The 16,130-nt window shown below is 48.0% G+C and overlaps 1 protein-coding gene across 1 annotated transcript; it reads left to right on the top strand.

Moving 5' to 3' along the window:
• The first annotated feature begins 3,616 nt into the window (after positions 1-3,616).
• On the top strand, positions 3,617-8,807 carry LOC129488854 (putative uncharacterized protein DDB_G0291608). The gene is given in 4 exon segments (XM_063638964.1): positions 3,617-3,682; positions 8,150-8,275; positions 8,277-8,349; positions 8,395-8,807. Coding segments are annotated over 4 exon segments (678 nt in total).
• The last annotated feature ends 7,323 nt before the right edge of the window (positions 8,808-16,130 follow it).

The following is a 16,130-nucleotide window of genomic DNA, read 5'->3' as shown; positions in this document are numbered from 1 at the left end:
ACTGGTCCACCCCCGCCAGGGGACACGTCTCAGCCATGAAATGGCAGGAATGACAGATGCTCAATGACCCAGATGAATCTCCAGAGAATCGTGCTGGGTAGGAAAAGCCAGTCTCAAAAGGTTATACACTGTGTGTTTCCATTCATGGAACATTCTCGAAATGACAAAATTACAGAAAAGGAGAACAGGAGGGAAATGCAGGGGCTGCATCAGGGCAACGCGCGGGGTCCTTGCGAGAGAAATGATCTGTATTGTGACCATGCCAAGGTCAATATCACTGTGTTATGTTACATGCGTTCCAGATGCTATCATAGGGGACATGGGAAAGGGTACGTGAGATCCGCTTTGTGTCTTCTTACGAGTAACTTCTTATGAGTAACTGCAGGTGAATCTACAATCACCCAAATATAAAAAGTTAAATTGAAAAAAGAGTGCGTACCTCACAGATACTCAGGGAGTCATGTTTATAAAGTGCATGGGAGAGTAGCTGGAATGCGAGAGGTGTTGTCAATATCAGGTGGTGGCAGTGAAGGTGGTCATTGGATAAATCACCAATTAGGCAATTGGCGAATCAGATTCTAAATATGTTTCCAAGGTAGAACCTTGGAGATTTGCTGTTGGATTGGATGTGGAGGGTGGAAAAGGAGTCAAGAGGATGCCCAGGCTTCTATACTGAGCCCTGGGAAGGATGGAGCTGCTGTGAACCACAATGGGGAAGGCTGGGAAGGTGCTGGTTCCAGGGGAAATAGGAGGAGTTCAGTCTGAGATGTGCTTCGTTTTAAAGGCCAGATGTCAATGAGAAGCAGGCACCTGGGCCTGTGAGTGTGGAACCTAGAGGGGAAGGTGTTGTGAGAGACATGGAGGAGGTCGCAGGTGAGAAAGAGACCCCCCGGCTGAACCTGGCACTGTCCAGTGCCCAGGGCCTGGAGGAGGGGAATTAAGCAATGGAGACTGAGGTGGAGTGGCTGGTGGCACAGAAAGCAAGCCAGGGCTCTGCACTGGGCTGTCTCCATCCCTACATAGATAGATAGATAGATAGATAGATAGATAGATAGATAGATAGATACATAGATACATGGATACATGGATACATAGCTAGCTAGCTAGATACACACATACATACATAGATGGATACATAGATACATAACTAGCTAGCTAGATACACACATACATACATACATGGATACATGGATACATAGCTAGCTAGCTAGATATACACATACATACATACATGGATACATAGATACATAACTAGCTAGCTAGATACACACATACATACATACATACACACATACATACATAGATGGATACATAGATACATAGCTAGCTAGCTAGATACACACATACATACATAGATGGATACATAGATACATAGCTAGCTAGATACATACATACATACACACATACATACATAGATGGATACATAGATACATAGCTAGCTAGCTAGATATACACATACATACATACATACATGGATACATAGATACATAACTAGCTAGCTAGATACACACATACATACATACATGGATACATAGATACATAACTAGCTAGCTAGATACATACATACATACATACATACACACATACATACATAGATGGATACATAGATACATAGCTAGCTAGCTAGATACACACATACATACATAGATGGATACATAGATACATAGCTAGCTAGATACATACATACATACACACATACATACATAGATGGATACATAGATACATAGCTAGCTAGCTAGATACATACATATATACATACACACATACATACATAGATGGATACATAGATACATAGCTAGCTAGCTAGATACATACATACAGACATAGATGGATACATAGATACATACATACATAGATACATAGATACATAGATAGATACATACATACATAGATGGATACAGAGATACATAGATGATCGATAGATACGTAGATAAATAGATACATAGATAGATACATAGATGATTATGAAGAATTGGACCCTGCAATTATGGAAACTGAGCAGCTCCACAATCTGCTGTCTGTAAGCTGAAGGTGTCCCCTGCTTGTGAGTCTGGTTCCCCAATCACTCTGACCAAGATTCATGCTAAGATGCTCCCTCGGTAACCACTCCACACACAGCCAGCATCTCTAGGCTCCATACAGGGTCTCCCTGTGCTCATTGTAAACCATCAGGTCTTGAAAATATTCACTAGCTGCAGTGGTGCATGCCTGTAGTACCAGCTACTCGAGAGACTGAGGCAGGAGGATCCCTTGAGCCCAGGAGTTTGAATTGCAGTGAGCCGAGATCATGACACTGCACTCCAACCTGGGCAACACAGTGAGACTCTATCTCTATTAAAAACAAGAAGAGGAAGGTAAAAAAGAAAATAATCACAAACGAGTAAACAATCTGACAATGTCATTTATTTATTTATTTATTTGAGACAGGGTCTCACTCAGTCACCCAGGCTGGAGTGTAGCAGTGCAATCATAACTCACTGCAGCCTCAACCTCCCAGGCTCAAGAGATCCTTCCACCTCAGCCTCCCCAGTAGCTCGGACTGTAGGTGTGCACCACCATGCCCAGCTAATTCTTTCATTTTTCTGCAGAGACGGGGTCTTGCTATGTCACCCAGGCCGGTCTTGAACTCCTGAGCTAAAGTGTTCCTTCTTCCTTAACCTCCTTCCTTAACCTGCTGGGATTACAGGAGTGAGCCAAGACCAAGATGACCACTTCTTTTTTATTGAGACGGAGTCTCTCTGTGTCGCCCAGGCTAGAGTGCAGCGTCCCAATCTCGGCTCACTGCAAGCTCCGCCTCCTGGGTTCATACCATTCTCCTGCCTCAGCCTCCTGAGTAGCTGGGACTACAGGTGCCCGCCACCACGCCTGGCTAATTTTTTCTTTTTTGTATTTTTAGCAGAGATGGGGCCAAGCTGACCACTTCTAAAAGTGTTCTCCACCCAAGCAGCTGATTTACTTAACAATATCACTTATTCCCACAATATCACTTATTCCCCTCCCAAATCTCTTCCCTGTCTTTGCAGAACCAGCTCTCTTAAATAAATTTTCCACAGTCGTATTTACAATGCAAACTTTAAGTAAAATTGCAATGCTTGCAAAAAAAGAAATGTAGGATTCTGTGATGTCGGTGAAAGTGACATTGGAGAACATCTGCTGGGATCCAGGCAAGGCCACCACAGTGAAGATCAGGCAGTTCACCCTGAAAGAGAAGCTGGCCAAGGAGACAAGATAGGGGCTTCCCAACGGGGTGAGCTGATCTCAAAGAGAGGCATTCGTGAAGGATGAGAAGGAGCTGAGTTGTTTTTGCAATGTGACTCCCTTCAGCGTCATTCTGTAACGGGCAACTGTGAAATGAAGGATGTTGCAGCAGGCAATCCTATGATTTTATCAAAAAATTATGCATAAATTATCCAACTCGTGATTTTCTCTTTGTTGATTTCATGGAGAGTCTCTTTGTTGATTTTATGGAGAGTTACAGCTATGTCCTATATCTTGCTAACAATCATGTGTCATCTGTTCATTATTAAGGAAGGCTTTGGGTTTCTTTCACTTTCTCTTCTACCCCCCACACCCCAAGCACAGACAGCATTGGTTCTGTTGGGCCTGTTTCCAACGAATGGCCGGCAGCAGGCTTTTCTCTGGTGCCCATTACTGTGGTATTGAGGCCATCTTTGATCTGCAGGTCACTGGGTCCTGCCTGGGCCAAACACCTCCCCCTCTTCCCTGCAGAAACCTCTTCATCACACAGCAAGACATGAATTTACCCACAGGAGCCACAGGCCAAGCAAGGAGAACGCCAAGTGAGCCATGAGGGGAGAAGTTTCCGGCGTCTTCTTCTGGACCCACCGACCCCACAGCAGCCCCTCCCACCCTACTGGCCAGGCTGGAGGCAGCTACCAACTCCCTACCTGCGGTGTGGTCTGCCCTCATGGAAACTCATCAAAGTGTACCCTTAAAAAGGGTTCCTTTCAGCCGGGCGCGGTGGCTCACGCCTGTAATCCCAGGACTTTGGAAGGCTGAGGCGGGCGGATCACGAGGTCAGGAGATCGAGACCATCCTAGCTAACACGGTGAAACCCTGTCTCTACTAAAAATACAAAAAAAAAAAAAAAAAAAAAAATTAGCCAGGCATGGTGGTGGGCGCCTGTAGTCCCAGCTACCCGGGAGGCTGAGGTAGGAGAATGGTGTGAACCCGGGAGGCAGAGCTTGCAGTGAGCCAAGATCGCGCCACTGCACTCCAGCCTGGGCAACACAGTGAGACTCTGTCTCAAAAAAAAAAAAAAGAAAAAAAGAGAATTCCTTTCATTTGAGCTTTAATTGTCCTTTGCTGCTCAAAAGCCTTCTAAATCTTATCATTTACCAGGCAGAACTGAGAACTCTGTAGCTCCCCAGGTTTCTCCAGGCTTTCTAGAACTTTCCTCCTGGCTGGCAAATCAGCTGGTACTTTCAAGCTCACCCTGTTCTTGTAATGCTTTGATAAATGCTGCAGCAACGACCCACGCGGGAGTGGCATTGCGTTTTCTGAACTCTTCCCTCAGGGATACATGATCTGGGACAGTCTTACCAAATACATAATAACTACCTTTCTCGCCTCCGATAACTTTCCCTTCCACCCACCCCCTGACCAATAAACCAGGGCCACAATGCTATGTTTTTGTTCTGGTAGGTTTCTGGATCAACCAGGATAGACCAATTACGCTGCCCACACAAGCCACCCCCACGTTTCAGTGACTTCACACGACACAGGCTTACTTCTTGTTCACATCGCAGGCCACTGCATGTCAGCTGGTGACTCTGCTCTGTGCTTCATCACTCTGGGACTCAGTTGGAAGCAGCAGCCACTGCTTGGAACATTAGTGGTCATGGTGGGAGAAGAAGCAGAGAATGCAGAAAACTGTAGCAGGTGCTTCAAACTTCTTCCCACTGACTCAAGCAAATTACATGGCCACACCTGACTTAGAGAGGGCTCATGGAAGGGCCACCCTACCACCTGCCATCCAACCTGTTCTCAGAAGGAGAGGAGAACCAGGATGCCTATAAATAGCCCTAATTACCACCCCATTCTGGGCTCTGTGTGGCAATGCTGCCAGTCCTATAGATAGGTTTTTGGCTAAATGAGCTTAAGCTTTTTTTTTTTTTACTCTAACATATGCATTTAAGGCTATAAATTTTTCTCTAAGCAGTGATTTGGCTGCAGGCAGTAAATTTGATAGCCCCATTATTTCATTAGGGGTTACAAAATGGTGAGTTTCTAATTCTACGATTTCTTCTGTGTTTATAAACTGGAATACTTCCTCTAATTTTTTGGTTACCATAAGATAGAGTTTGTCTATCAGAGATAGAATAAGTGCCTGATTATTTTCCTTTATATAGTCATCTTCGAAATAATGAATTGATTCCTAGAATCCTCTAAAGGCAACTAAGTTTTACAGTTTGCATCGTATCTCTATTATTATTTGTGTATGTATGTGTGTGTGTATGATTACTCACTCCTAGTTTAAACATATTTGATGTGTATCAGTCCAGTTAAGAAACTGGTGTTCAGATTGTTCCAAGTCTGTCTACAGAGAATTTCTCCAGGTTTGACTCTTACCTTTTTTTTTTTTTTTTTTTTTTGAGACAGAGTTTTGCTCTTGTTGCTCAGGCTGGAGTGCAATGGCACCACCTCGGCTCACTGCAATCTCCGCCTCCCAGGTTCAAGGGATTCTCCTGCCTCAGCCTCCCAAGTAGCTGAGATTACAGGCATGCACCACCACACCCGGCTAATTCTTTTGTATTTAGTAGAGACAGGGTTTCACCATGTTGGTCAGGCTAGTCTCGAACTCCTGACCTCAAGGGATCCACTTGCGTCAGCCTCCCAAAGTGCTGGGATTACAGGTGTGAGCCACTGCACCCGGCCAATATTACCTTTTAAGAATCTTGAAAGGGCTGGATGCTGTGGCTCACACCTGTATTTCCAGCACTTTGAGAGGCCGAGGCAGGCAGATCACCTGAGGTCGGGAGTTCGAGACCAATCTGACCAACATGGAGAAACCCTGTCTCTACTAAAAATACAAGATTAGCCAGGCATGGTGGCATATGCCTGTGATCTCAGCTACTCGAGAGGCTGAGGCAGGAGAATTGCTTGAACCGGGGAGGCGGAGGTTGCAGTGAGCCGAGATCGCGCCATTGCACTCCAGAGTGGGCAACAAGAGTGAAACTCTGTCTCAAAAAAAAAAAAAAAAAAAAAAAAGAAATTTTGAAAGAAGGTTGTTGGGGTTGGGGGGTAACAGGAGAGACTTCAGAGTGGTGTTCCCCAAGGCCCTGAGTTTGGAAACAGCCATTGCGTTTTCTGTTTCTGACAATTTCCTATGAAGATTGGAACAAACAAGGGAAACACTGTACGTGGAGATGTACGAGTTGAACATGCTTCCTTCAACCAGTGGACGTGCGAGAGTTTCTCGGAGCAAGAGGCTGGGTGCACAACAGTCATCAAACGCAGAATAATAATGGCTGTGTTTTCATTCTCAGTGTCTCTGGCCATATTGATTAAGACTTAGGGATTTCCTCCTGATGGAAGCTGGAAAAAAGGAATCGCAGTGAGAATAGTTTAGAAATATGTTTATTTACAGAGGTAACAGGCTGTCTAACAACAAGGACAATCAGAGTAAGTTAGTTACAAAAACTTCCCAAAGGAAGATGGCAGAGGCCTGGACCAGGGAAAGGAGGCAAGTCTGAACCCGGGAGTTTCCTTTTTTTTGTTTGAGACAGAGTCTTGCTCTATTGCCCAGGCTGGAGTGCAATGGTGCAAGGCTCACTGCAACCTCCACCTCCTGGGTTCAAGCGATTCTCCTGCCTCAGTCTCCTGAGTAGCTGGGATTACAGGCCCACACCACAAGACCTGGCTAATTTTTGTATTTTTAGCAGAGTCAGGGTTTCACAACGTTGGCTACATTGGTCTCGAACTCCTGACCTCAGGTGATCCACCTCCCTTGGCCTCCCAAAGTGCTGGGATTATAGGTGTGAGCCACCGCACCCGCCCCCCACCCAACTCCCTCTAGTTTTCAGCAGAATCTTCTGCTTCTGTCACCCTAGCCTGAGGAACAGTCCTGTCTCCATCAGATCAATAGCTGGAAAGACCTAGGAAGAGAGGGGTTCTGAGAAAAGAGGGGTCAGCCGGGAAGGAGATGAGAGGCAGGGGAGACAGCCAGCCCCATCCTAGCACCTTCCACCAACATCACCATCAGACTCACAGAGTCCCAAATATAACAAGAATAAGAAAACAATAGCCATAGCCATATTAATGATGCTGAACAACAGACAAATCAGCAAGATATGTGTTTCAGTTTGTCGGCATGGTATTTTTATTAGTTTGCAACTTTCTGTTTAAGATAAAGCAGAGTGATCCTGGTTAACACGGTGAAACCCCGTCTCTACTACTACTAATAATAATAATAAAAAAATAAGCCGGGTGTGGTGGCGGGCGCCTGTAGTCCCAGCTACTCGGGAGGCTGAGGCAGGAGAATGGAGTGAACCCGGGAGGCGGAGCTTGCAGTGAGCCGAGATCGCACCACTGCACTCTAGCCTGGGCGACAGTGCGAGACTCTGTCTCAAAAAAAAAAAAAAAAGATACAGCAGAGTGTTGGACATCCAAAGCCACTCCAAGGAAGCCTCTTAAACACCCACCTTGTTGCAGGTGGGACACTCATGCCCAGCTGCTTCAGCTGGAAAAGACAGGACTGCAAGTGGGTTCAGGAGCTCAGGCCTCTAAAAAGACGAGCAAAGGCGAGGCTAGTGAGTGAGGGGTGATTCAGCCGCAGTTGCAGTTGACTTGGGAAGAGAATTTGTTAGGAGAGACAATGGACATTAATTAGGGTGGACTCTTCTTAGGAAAAAGCAGCCAGATATGGCATCATTCTACAGCGGGGAATGGACCCTGAGCAATGATTTGGGGCTCAACAATGAAGGACAGGTCACAGCTTCGGAAGACAGGATTAGCAGGACTCACATGAGCCCTGAGTCCAGAGCCTCAGATCTTACACTGGCAGCACACAGGGACACAGCAGCTAGACTGGGAGCAGCAGGGCTTGTAGCAACTGGACTGGCAGCAGGATGACCCACAGCCTAAGGAAGAGCAACAGGGCTTACAGCAGCTGGACTGGGAACAGTAGGGTTTGCAGCAGCTGCACTGGGAGCAGCCACAAGAGCCACAGCCCCCCTTGGAGCCTCCACAGGAGCCACAGCCCCCCTTGGAGCCCCCACAGGAGCCACAGCCCCCCTTGGAGCCCCCACAGGAGCCACAGCCCCCCTTGGAGCCCCCACAGGAACCGCAGCCCCCCTTGGAGCCCCCACAGGAGCCACAGCCCCTCTTGGAGCTCCCACAGGAGCCACAGCCCCCCTTGGAGCCTCCACAGGAGCCACAGCTGGTGCAGGAACAGGCTGGCACACAGCAGCACACAGGTTTGCAGCAGCAGATGGGCACACAGCAGCTGGAGCCACAGCCCCCACAGCCAGAGCCACAGCCCCCACAGCCGGAGCCACAGCCTCCACAGCCGGAGCCACAGCCCCCACAGCCGGAGCCACAGCCCCCACAGCCGGAGCCACAGCCCCCACAGCCAGAGCCACAGCCCCCACAGCCAGAGTCACAGCCTCCGGAGCAGCCACAGCAGCCCATGGTTCTGGTGGATTGAGGGTGGAGCATGTAGAGGAGCAGGTGAGAGGGAGGTGCAGGTGTGGAGCCCCCTGAGCCTGGACCCCCTTATATCCCAGGGTAGGGTCGCTCTGAGACCTCGGTCACTCCATAATTCCCAGCACTTCCTGGGTATGTGATTATTTGTTTGCTGGATTTCGGGTTCTTATTGGCCTGATCCAACACCCACCTGCTTATGTTTCTAAATGTAGCCACTTCCTCCTTGGAATTGGACCTTGTACTGAACTGATCACCTGCCTTCTGTTTTCCTCATGTGACTGGCAGAGGATGGGTTTTCTACAAAGATCATTTTGGTTGTTTTCTTCCCATCTTTTCTTCCCAGCTATGGCACTATATTTTTCTTTGAAACTGTGATCTTTGTGTAAAGAGAATTTTTTAAAAACTAAGCTTTCATCCATATAATTAAAGAGGCTAATTGAGGAACAAATGTTGTATCTTGGTTCTGTCTTAACACATCGGTGCACGGCAGTGAATCTCTCCTCCACCAGCCTCAGGTCGTGGGGTGCTCAGGACTCCTGGCTGCTGCATACACAGCCTCACATGGTGAGTATTGTTTATGTTAAAAATCTCAGGAATTTCATGGGTGGATGGGGGGATCTCATTTATCATCCTGCTGTTAATCTCTTCAATTAACTATTAGTGAGGGTGATTCTTTTATTCCAATATAAATTATATACTTTTTTATTGGCCGGGCACTGTGGCTCACGCTTATAATCCCAGCACTTTGGGAGACCAAGGCGGGTGGATCACAAGGTCAGGAGGTCGAGGCCATCCTGGCTAATATGGTGAAACCCCATCTCTACTAAAAGTACAAAAAATTAGCCCGGCATGGTGGTGGGCGCCTGTAGTCCCAGCTACTCGGGAGGCTGAGGCAGGAGAATGGTGTGAACCTGGGAGGTGGAACTTGCAGTGAGCCGAGATCATGCCACTGCACTCCAGCCTGGGCGACAGAGCAAGACTCAGTCTCAAAAAAAAAAAAAAAATTTATACTTTTTTGATTTCTCATTACTGCTTTAAAGGTTATTTGGATATTGAGAGAACAAATCCCTTGTGTTCAAACAGTGTACTTTGTTCTTCCACAGGCGTGTACTTGAGTTTAATTTCTGACGTTTTAAAAAGCCATTCTCACTTTGTCTTAATTGTCATTTTTGGCCTTGCCAACATATTAGATGGTATAAAAATGAATGTCTTTCAGCCGGGTGCGGTGGCTCATGCCTGTAATCCCAGCACTTTGGGAGGCTGAGGCGGGCGGATCACGAGGTCAGGAGATGGAGACCATCTTGGCTAACATGGTGAAACCCCGTTTCTACTAAAAATACAAAAAAAAATTAGCCGGACATGGTGGCGGACACCTGTAGTCCCAGCTACTCGGGAGGCTGAGGCAGGAGAATGGCATGAGCCCGGGAGGCGGAGCTTGCAGGGAGCCAAGATTGCGCCATTGCACTCCAGCCTGGGCAACAGAGCGAGACTCTGCCTCAAAAAAAAAAAAAAAAAAAGAATGTCTTTCAAGCTTGGGATAAAGGCCTTGTCTTGTCTGGAAGAGGTGAGAGAGAGGTTATAGGTTCCGTTATTCCCATTGCTAATGGGGGCTGTGGGGGTAGGGGACTGAGAGAAACCCACAGAGAGGGAAGTGCCTGCTGTGCTGAAAATGCCCTCTTCCTAGGGAACACACTGGGTCAGAGGATGCAGCTCTGTGTGGCAACAGTTCACGCCTCCCGACTGAGCGCGGTGAGGCTGGGATGGGGACATTTCATAAGACCTGGATTGTGAGCACAGAGCCCAGGCATCCTAACAAAGCCGTCCCCCGTCAGCCCTGCGCGAGGCTGCCCTGGACATGAGCAGACCATCACGCACCCCAGGTGCTCGCCAGAGCTTGGCAGCTCCGCCCTCAGGTGCTGGGTAAAGGGAACCAGGAGCATCCCATTTTGTTTCAATATAGGTAGAAGATCTAGACAGGTTTGGCCAAACCCAAGAGAGATAACGTGAGATTCTGTAACAACTATGAAAACAAAACTTAAAAAACAAAAGGAGGAGGAAAGGAAGGAGACAAACCTTTCTTTTTTTTTTTTTTTTTTTTTGAGACGGAGTCTTGCTCTGTCACCCAGGCTGGAGTGCAGTGGCGCAATCTTGGCTCACTGCAAGCTCCGCTTCCCGGGTTCACGCCATTCTCCTGCCTCAGCCTCTCCGAGTAGCTGGGACTACAGGCGCCCGCCACCACGCCCGGCTAATTTTTTGTCTTTTTAGTAGAGACGGGGTTTCACCGTGGTCTCGATCTCCTGACCTCGTGATCCGCCCGCCTCGGCCTCCCAAAGTGCTGGGATTACAAGCGTGAGCCACTGCGCCCAGCCGGAGACAAACCTTTCTAAGCGAACTCGTCGTCCAGGAGACAAAAGCAGATTTCCTGCAAATGGTTGAATCATGTAGCAAATAATAACAAATATGGTAGCAAATTACAAATATGGCATACTAACTTTAATAGGGCTCTCAGTTGACATGGTAAAATTATAGAGTAAGTTTTATTTTATTTGTTAATTTTTTGAGACGGAGTTTTGCTCTTTCGCCCAGGCTGGAGTGCAATGATGTGATCTCAGCTCACTGCAAACTCTGCCTCCCAGGTTCAACCGATTCTCCTGCCTCAGCCTCCCAAGTAGCTGGAAGTACAGGTACATGCCACCACACCTCACTAATTTTTGCTTTTTTAGTAGAGACGGGGTTTCACCACGTTGGCCAGGCTGTTCTCAAACTCCTGACCTCAAGGGATCCACCCACCTTGGCCTCCCAAAGTGCTGGGATTACAGGCGTGAGCCTCTGCATCCGGCCTATAGAGTAAGTTTTAAAAGGAAGAGTGGAGGCCTCAGGGAATAAATGAGCACCAGGGGTCATTACAGTTCGAGTAGGTGATTAGGAAGAGTGAGGGGCAGAACGGAGGTGGCTGGGACTTGGATCGCTGGCATCCAAGAAAGGTGGGAGATGCTCACAGTGTGGCTAAAGCACAAAGCCGTGGAATCAGCCAGAGAGAGGCTGGCGGACGGGGAGGACAGAAAAGCCACAGCATCGGTGTAAGTAGTGGAGCATTTAACAATTGGAGCAGAAAGCAGATTCAAAGGCCAGAGAAATGCGCCATGACCCACAGAAAGATTGGAAAGTTTATCCCCAAAGAGCGTAACATGCTCCAGGAAATAATGAATGCAGAATGCTGAGGACTGAGCCCCTGGTGTTTTGGTGACAGAACTCCAAAGGCTGAATCAGCGTTGCCGCTTCTGCAAATCCCTGGCCTGTCGGCCGTGACTGTCTGGGCTGAGGAGGGTGCTCATAGCTAGCTGCTCCTAGATGCTCCTCAGAGAGGTCATAAACCCAAAGATATGGGATCAATTTTCCAAAAAGTAGACAAAACCAAAACATCACCCAAGAACATGGCGACAAAACGTCCTTCAAATAGAAGAAAACAGGAACACAGCCTCCAAAATGGCAGAAATCTAAGACGACAGCACCTGGGACTCTGGGGAAAGTCATACGGACCCTACACAATTGGGACTTATTCCAGTTAAAGGAGTGAGGCAGGGACAGGCAAGGCAGGAAGCGCTGAGGACAGTAGAATGAAGACCAGCATTGAGTAATTAACTACACGGGCAATGGTGAGTTACAGCGGAGCTCACCTGCATTCCCAGAGAGAAAAATTAACCTGATGACATCTCTGCTCTCCACCTACTCAGGCCCTTTCCACAGCCTCCAGGTGGTTGGGGGTGAGAGCCATGGATGGACCCGGTGTCCTAGGGCAGGGGTCCCCAATCCTCAGGCCACAGTCCACGGCCTGTTAGGAACCAGGCCACACAGCAGGAGGTGAGTGGCAGGCGAGCAAGCATGACCTCCCGAGCTGCACCTCCCATCCCTTCAGCCGCCGCATTCGATTCTCATAGGAGCCAGAACCCTACTGTCAACTGCGCATGCGAGGGATCTAGGGTGCGTGCTCCTTACAAGAATCTAACTAATCCCTAATGATCTGAGATGGAAGAGTTTCATCCTGAATCCAGCCCCCACCCACCCCCCCGGGTCCATGGAAAAATTTTCCTCTACAAAACCGGTCCCTGGTGCCAAAAGAGGGTGGGGGTTGCTGCCCTCGGGTGCTCTCGAAAACAGCCCTGCATTGTGACTGGGCTGCTGGCCTCCCTGGTGGGCAGTGATCCTGGCCCCTCACCACACCCGTGGGCCAGCACTGTCTCTACCATCTCGTGGGTGCTACTGTTACCATACTTTTCTTATTTTTACATTTTCCTTTTCATAGGCTTTTAAATTCTCTTTTCTTGCTTCTATGGACTTGATGAAGTTTCTTTCTTCCTTTCTCCTCTTTTTCTACTGGTTTGCACTGATGTTTTTGTTTCTACTTTTCCCCAGTGGTGACTGTGAACATTTTAACATGCATGTTTAACACAGTCTGAGATCAGCCACCATCTTCCCCTGGCCCCGCACAGAGGCAGGTGCTCCCCTCAGACTAGCGTCTCCTGCGCCGACCTGAGTGCCGTCCAGTGTTTCAGATCCACCTCCTTCCTGTACCCCAGCCAGTCACGAGCATCCTACCCATCATTTCTTCTTTAGATATAGCACATTTACCTTCATGAGAACCTCATACTTCTGGAATTTATCAAGTTGAAGAAGACACTTCTGTCCTTCAGCTCATGGTCAGGCACGCCATAGCTAACTGTTACACCTGCTGAGGTGGACATGTGAATTCTTCTCTCCCTCAAGGCACTTTTGTTATGAGTTACAATGATACATTTCCTGACGGTGAGCCATCTTAACATTCTTGGAACAAACCCTACTTATGACTTGCTATTTTTAAATAATCATATTGGAGTCTACTAATATTTGATTCAGAAATTGTGTGTATTTGTTAATAACGAAATGAAGTTAAAATTTTCTTTTGTTTTACTGGCCTTACCTTTTTCTTTTTTCTTTTTTTTTTGAGACAGAGTCAAGCTCTGTCACCCAGGCTGGAGTGCAGTGCTGCAATCATAGCTCCCTGCAGCCTCGACCTCCTGGGCTCAAGAAATCCTCCCACCTCAGCCTCCCGAGTAGCTGGGACTACAGGTGTGCACTCACAGGCCCACCTAATTTGTGTACATTTTTGCAGAGATGAGATGTCACTATGTTACCCAGACTGGTCTCAAACTCCTGGGCTCAAGTGATCCTCCCACCTCAGCCTCCCAAAATGCTGGGATTGCAGATGTGAGCACCCGCACACAGCCCTTTTCATTCTTCTCTGTCAAGCCCCAAATGTTCCTGGGTGGTTCTGGCTGGGGGTCTGGGGCTGCATCCCCTGAAGGCTCAACTGGTATTGGACCCACTTCCAGGATGGTGCAAGCCTTGGCTTGTGGGTGGGAAGCCTCAGCTTCTCACCTGCAGGCCTCTCCACAGGGCTGCTATTGGCACAGCATCTGGCTTCACCCAGAAGGAGTAGTACTGAGAGAGAGAGAGAGTGAGACATACACACACACACACACACACAGAGAGAGAGAGAGAGAGAGGCAGGTGTTGTACTACCCTTCATGTCCTAACCTCCAAGCCCCATGCCATTGTGCTGTCTGCCGTCTGCATCGTGAGGAACGCACTGTGCTGCTGGCCTTCTTGTCGCTTCTTCCGCAAGTCCTTCTGCTGGAGCCCTCTCTGCTGCGCGGCATCAACCAGCACTTTACCATCCCAGGAAAAACCGCCCCAAGCCTTCCTCTCATCTGAGTGTGGTTTCAGGTGGTGGAGGAGTGAAAATCTGTGGGGTCAGCCTAGCCCATTGTAGGAGGAGAAATCCTTCCAGGTCTCTCTTACCTGGTGCTCCCTCTTCTGTTGGGTTGTTGATCTGGAACCTACAGATATAGGTGGACATTAGGTCCTGTCTGGGTACTGCATAGTTTTATGTAAAGTTGTGTGTTTTGTGCATGTTTGTAGACTTGTTTAAGGAGAGGCCATGTAAAATTCCACAGAGGAATCTATGAACCCAAAGCAGTTAAGAATGGGTCTGCAGAGGTAGTTCCTAAGGTGGGGAGAAAAGTCTACAACATATTCATGTCTGTTTTACAATGAAAAGGCGAAAAAAATTAAAATTAACTAAAATTAAAATAGCAAATGACTAGACAGGAGCATATGCACCTTATATAATACACACATTTCAGGGGCATTTGCTCAAAAGCTACATAGTCATGGGGTGCCCCACGGGACAGGGTGAGACCACTGCCATGTTGATTGTTCCATCAGAGCATTGTAAGAGGCCCTCTGAGGATCCTTTTCACCCAACTCAGTGAACCTGAAGGTCATCAATGGACCACGAAGAACAAAGGCTCATGAAAGGGAAGATGTCCCCAAAGTAACAAAAGAAAAAGTCCTCCTGTACCCGAGGGAAGGAGCTGATCCAAGGGTGTCACTAGGAGTCAGCGCAGGTGTTGATACATTACTTCAGGGGCTGGAGGCAAATATACTAGGTACTGGAAGCAAATGTGTCAAGCACTGGAACAAATGTATCAGGCGCTGGATGCAAATGTATCAGGCGCTGGATGCAAATGTATCAGGTGCTGGATGCAAATGTATCAAGCACTGGAACAAATGTATCAGACACTGGATGCAAATGCATCAGATGCTGGATGCAAATGTATCAAGCACTGGAACAAATGTATCAGACGCTGGATGCAAATGTATCAGACACTGGATGCAAATTTATCAGGCTCTGGATGCAAATATATCAGACGCTGGATGCAAATGTGTCAAGCACTGGAACAAATGTATCAGACACTGGATGCAAATGTATCAAGTGCTGGATGCAAATGTATCAGACACTGGATGTGAATGTATCAGTTACTGGATGCAAATGTATCAGACACTGCATGCAACTATATCAGGCACTGGATGCAAATGTATCAGGCACTGGATGCAAATGTATCAGGCACTGGAACAAATGTATCAGACACTGGATACAAACGTATCAGGTACTGGATGCAAATGTATCAGGTGCTGGATACAAATGTATCAAGCACTGGAACAAATGTATCAGACGCTGGATGCAAATGTATCAGGAAGCAAATGTATCTGTTGCCTCTGATCCAGAGCTGGAGGATGCCACCTCTGGCGGGGACAGCCAACACAAGGCGGATCTCTCCTAATGGGTTTTCTGTTCCTCCCTGAGATACAGTCCCCTACCCCAGAACAGAGTGGGGCTCCAGCATACGCGGGAAGAGTCACCAAATGCCAGCCAGTGTCTATACCATGGCCCGAGGCCTGTTGACTGGGCTCGGGGCGCTCACAGGTATTGTGGTCACGAGGGCAAATGGCCATCGGGTTCCCTGCTCTCCACGGGCTTTCTTTAGCATCCAGTGGGCCTGCACCCGAATGTAGTTGCTGCTTCCCAGGCTGAGCCCGGGACCCGGAGCAGGCGGGCACCTGGACAGGGCATCCTCCTCCGC

This window comes from Symphalangus syndactylus, chromosome 1 (genome assembly GCF_028878055.3).
Source record: "Symphalangus syndactylus isolate Jambi chromosome 1, NHGRI_mSymSyn1-v2.1_pri, whole genome shotgun sequence".
NCBI lineage: Eukaryota > Metazoa > Chordata > Mammalia > Primates > Hylobatidae > Symphalangus > Symphalangus syndactylus.
Note: the sequence above shows the minus strand (reverse complement) of the source record. Positions and strands in the feature narration are given on the sequence as shown.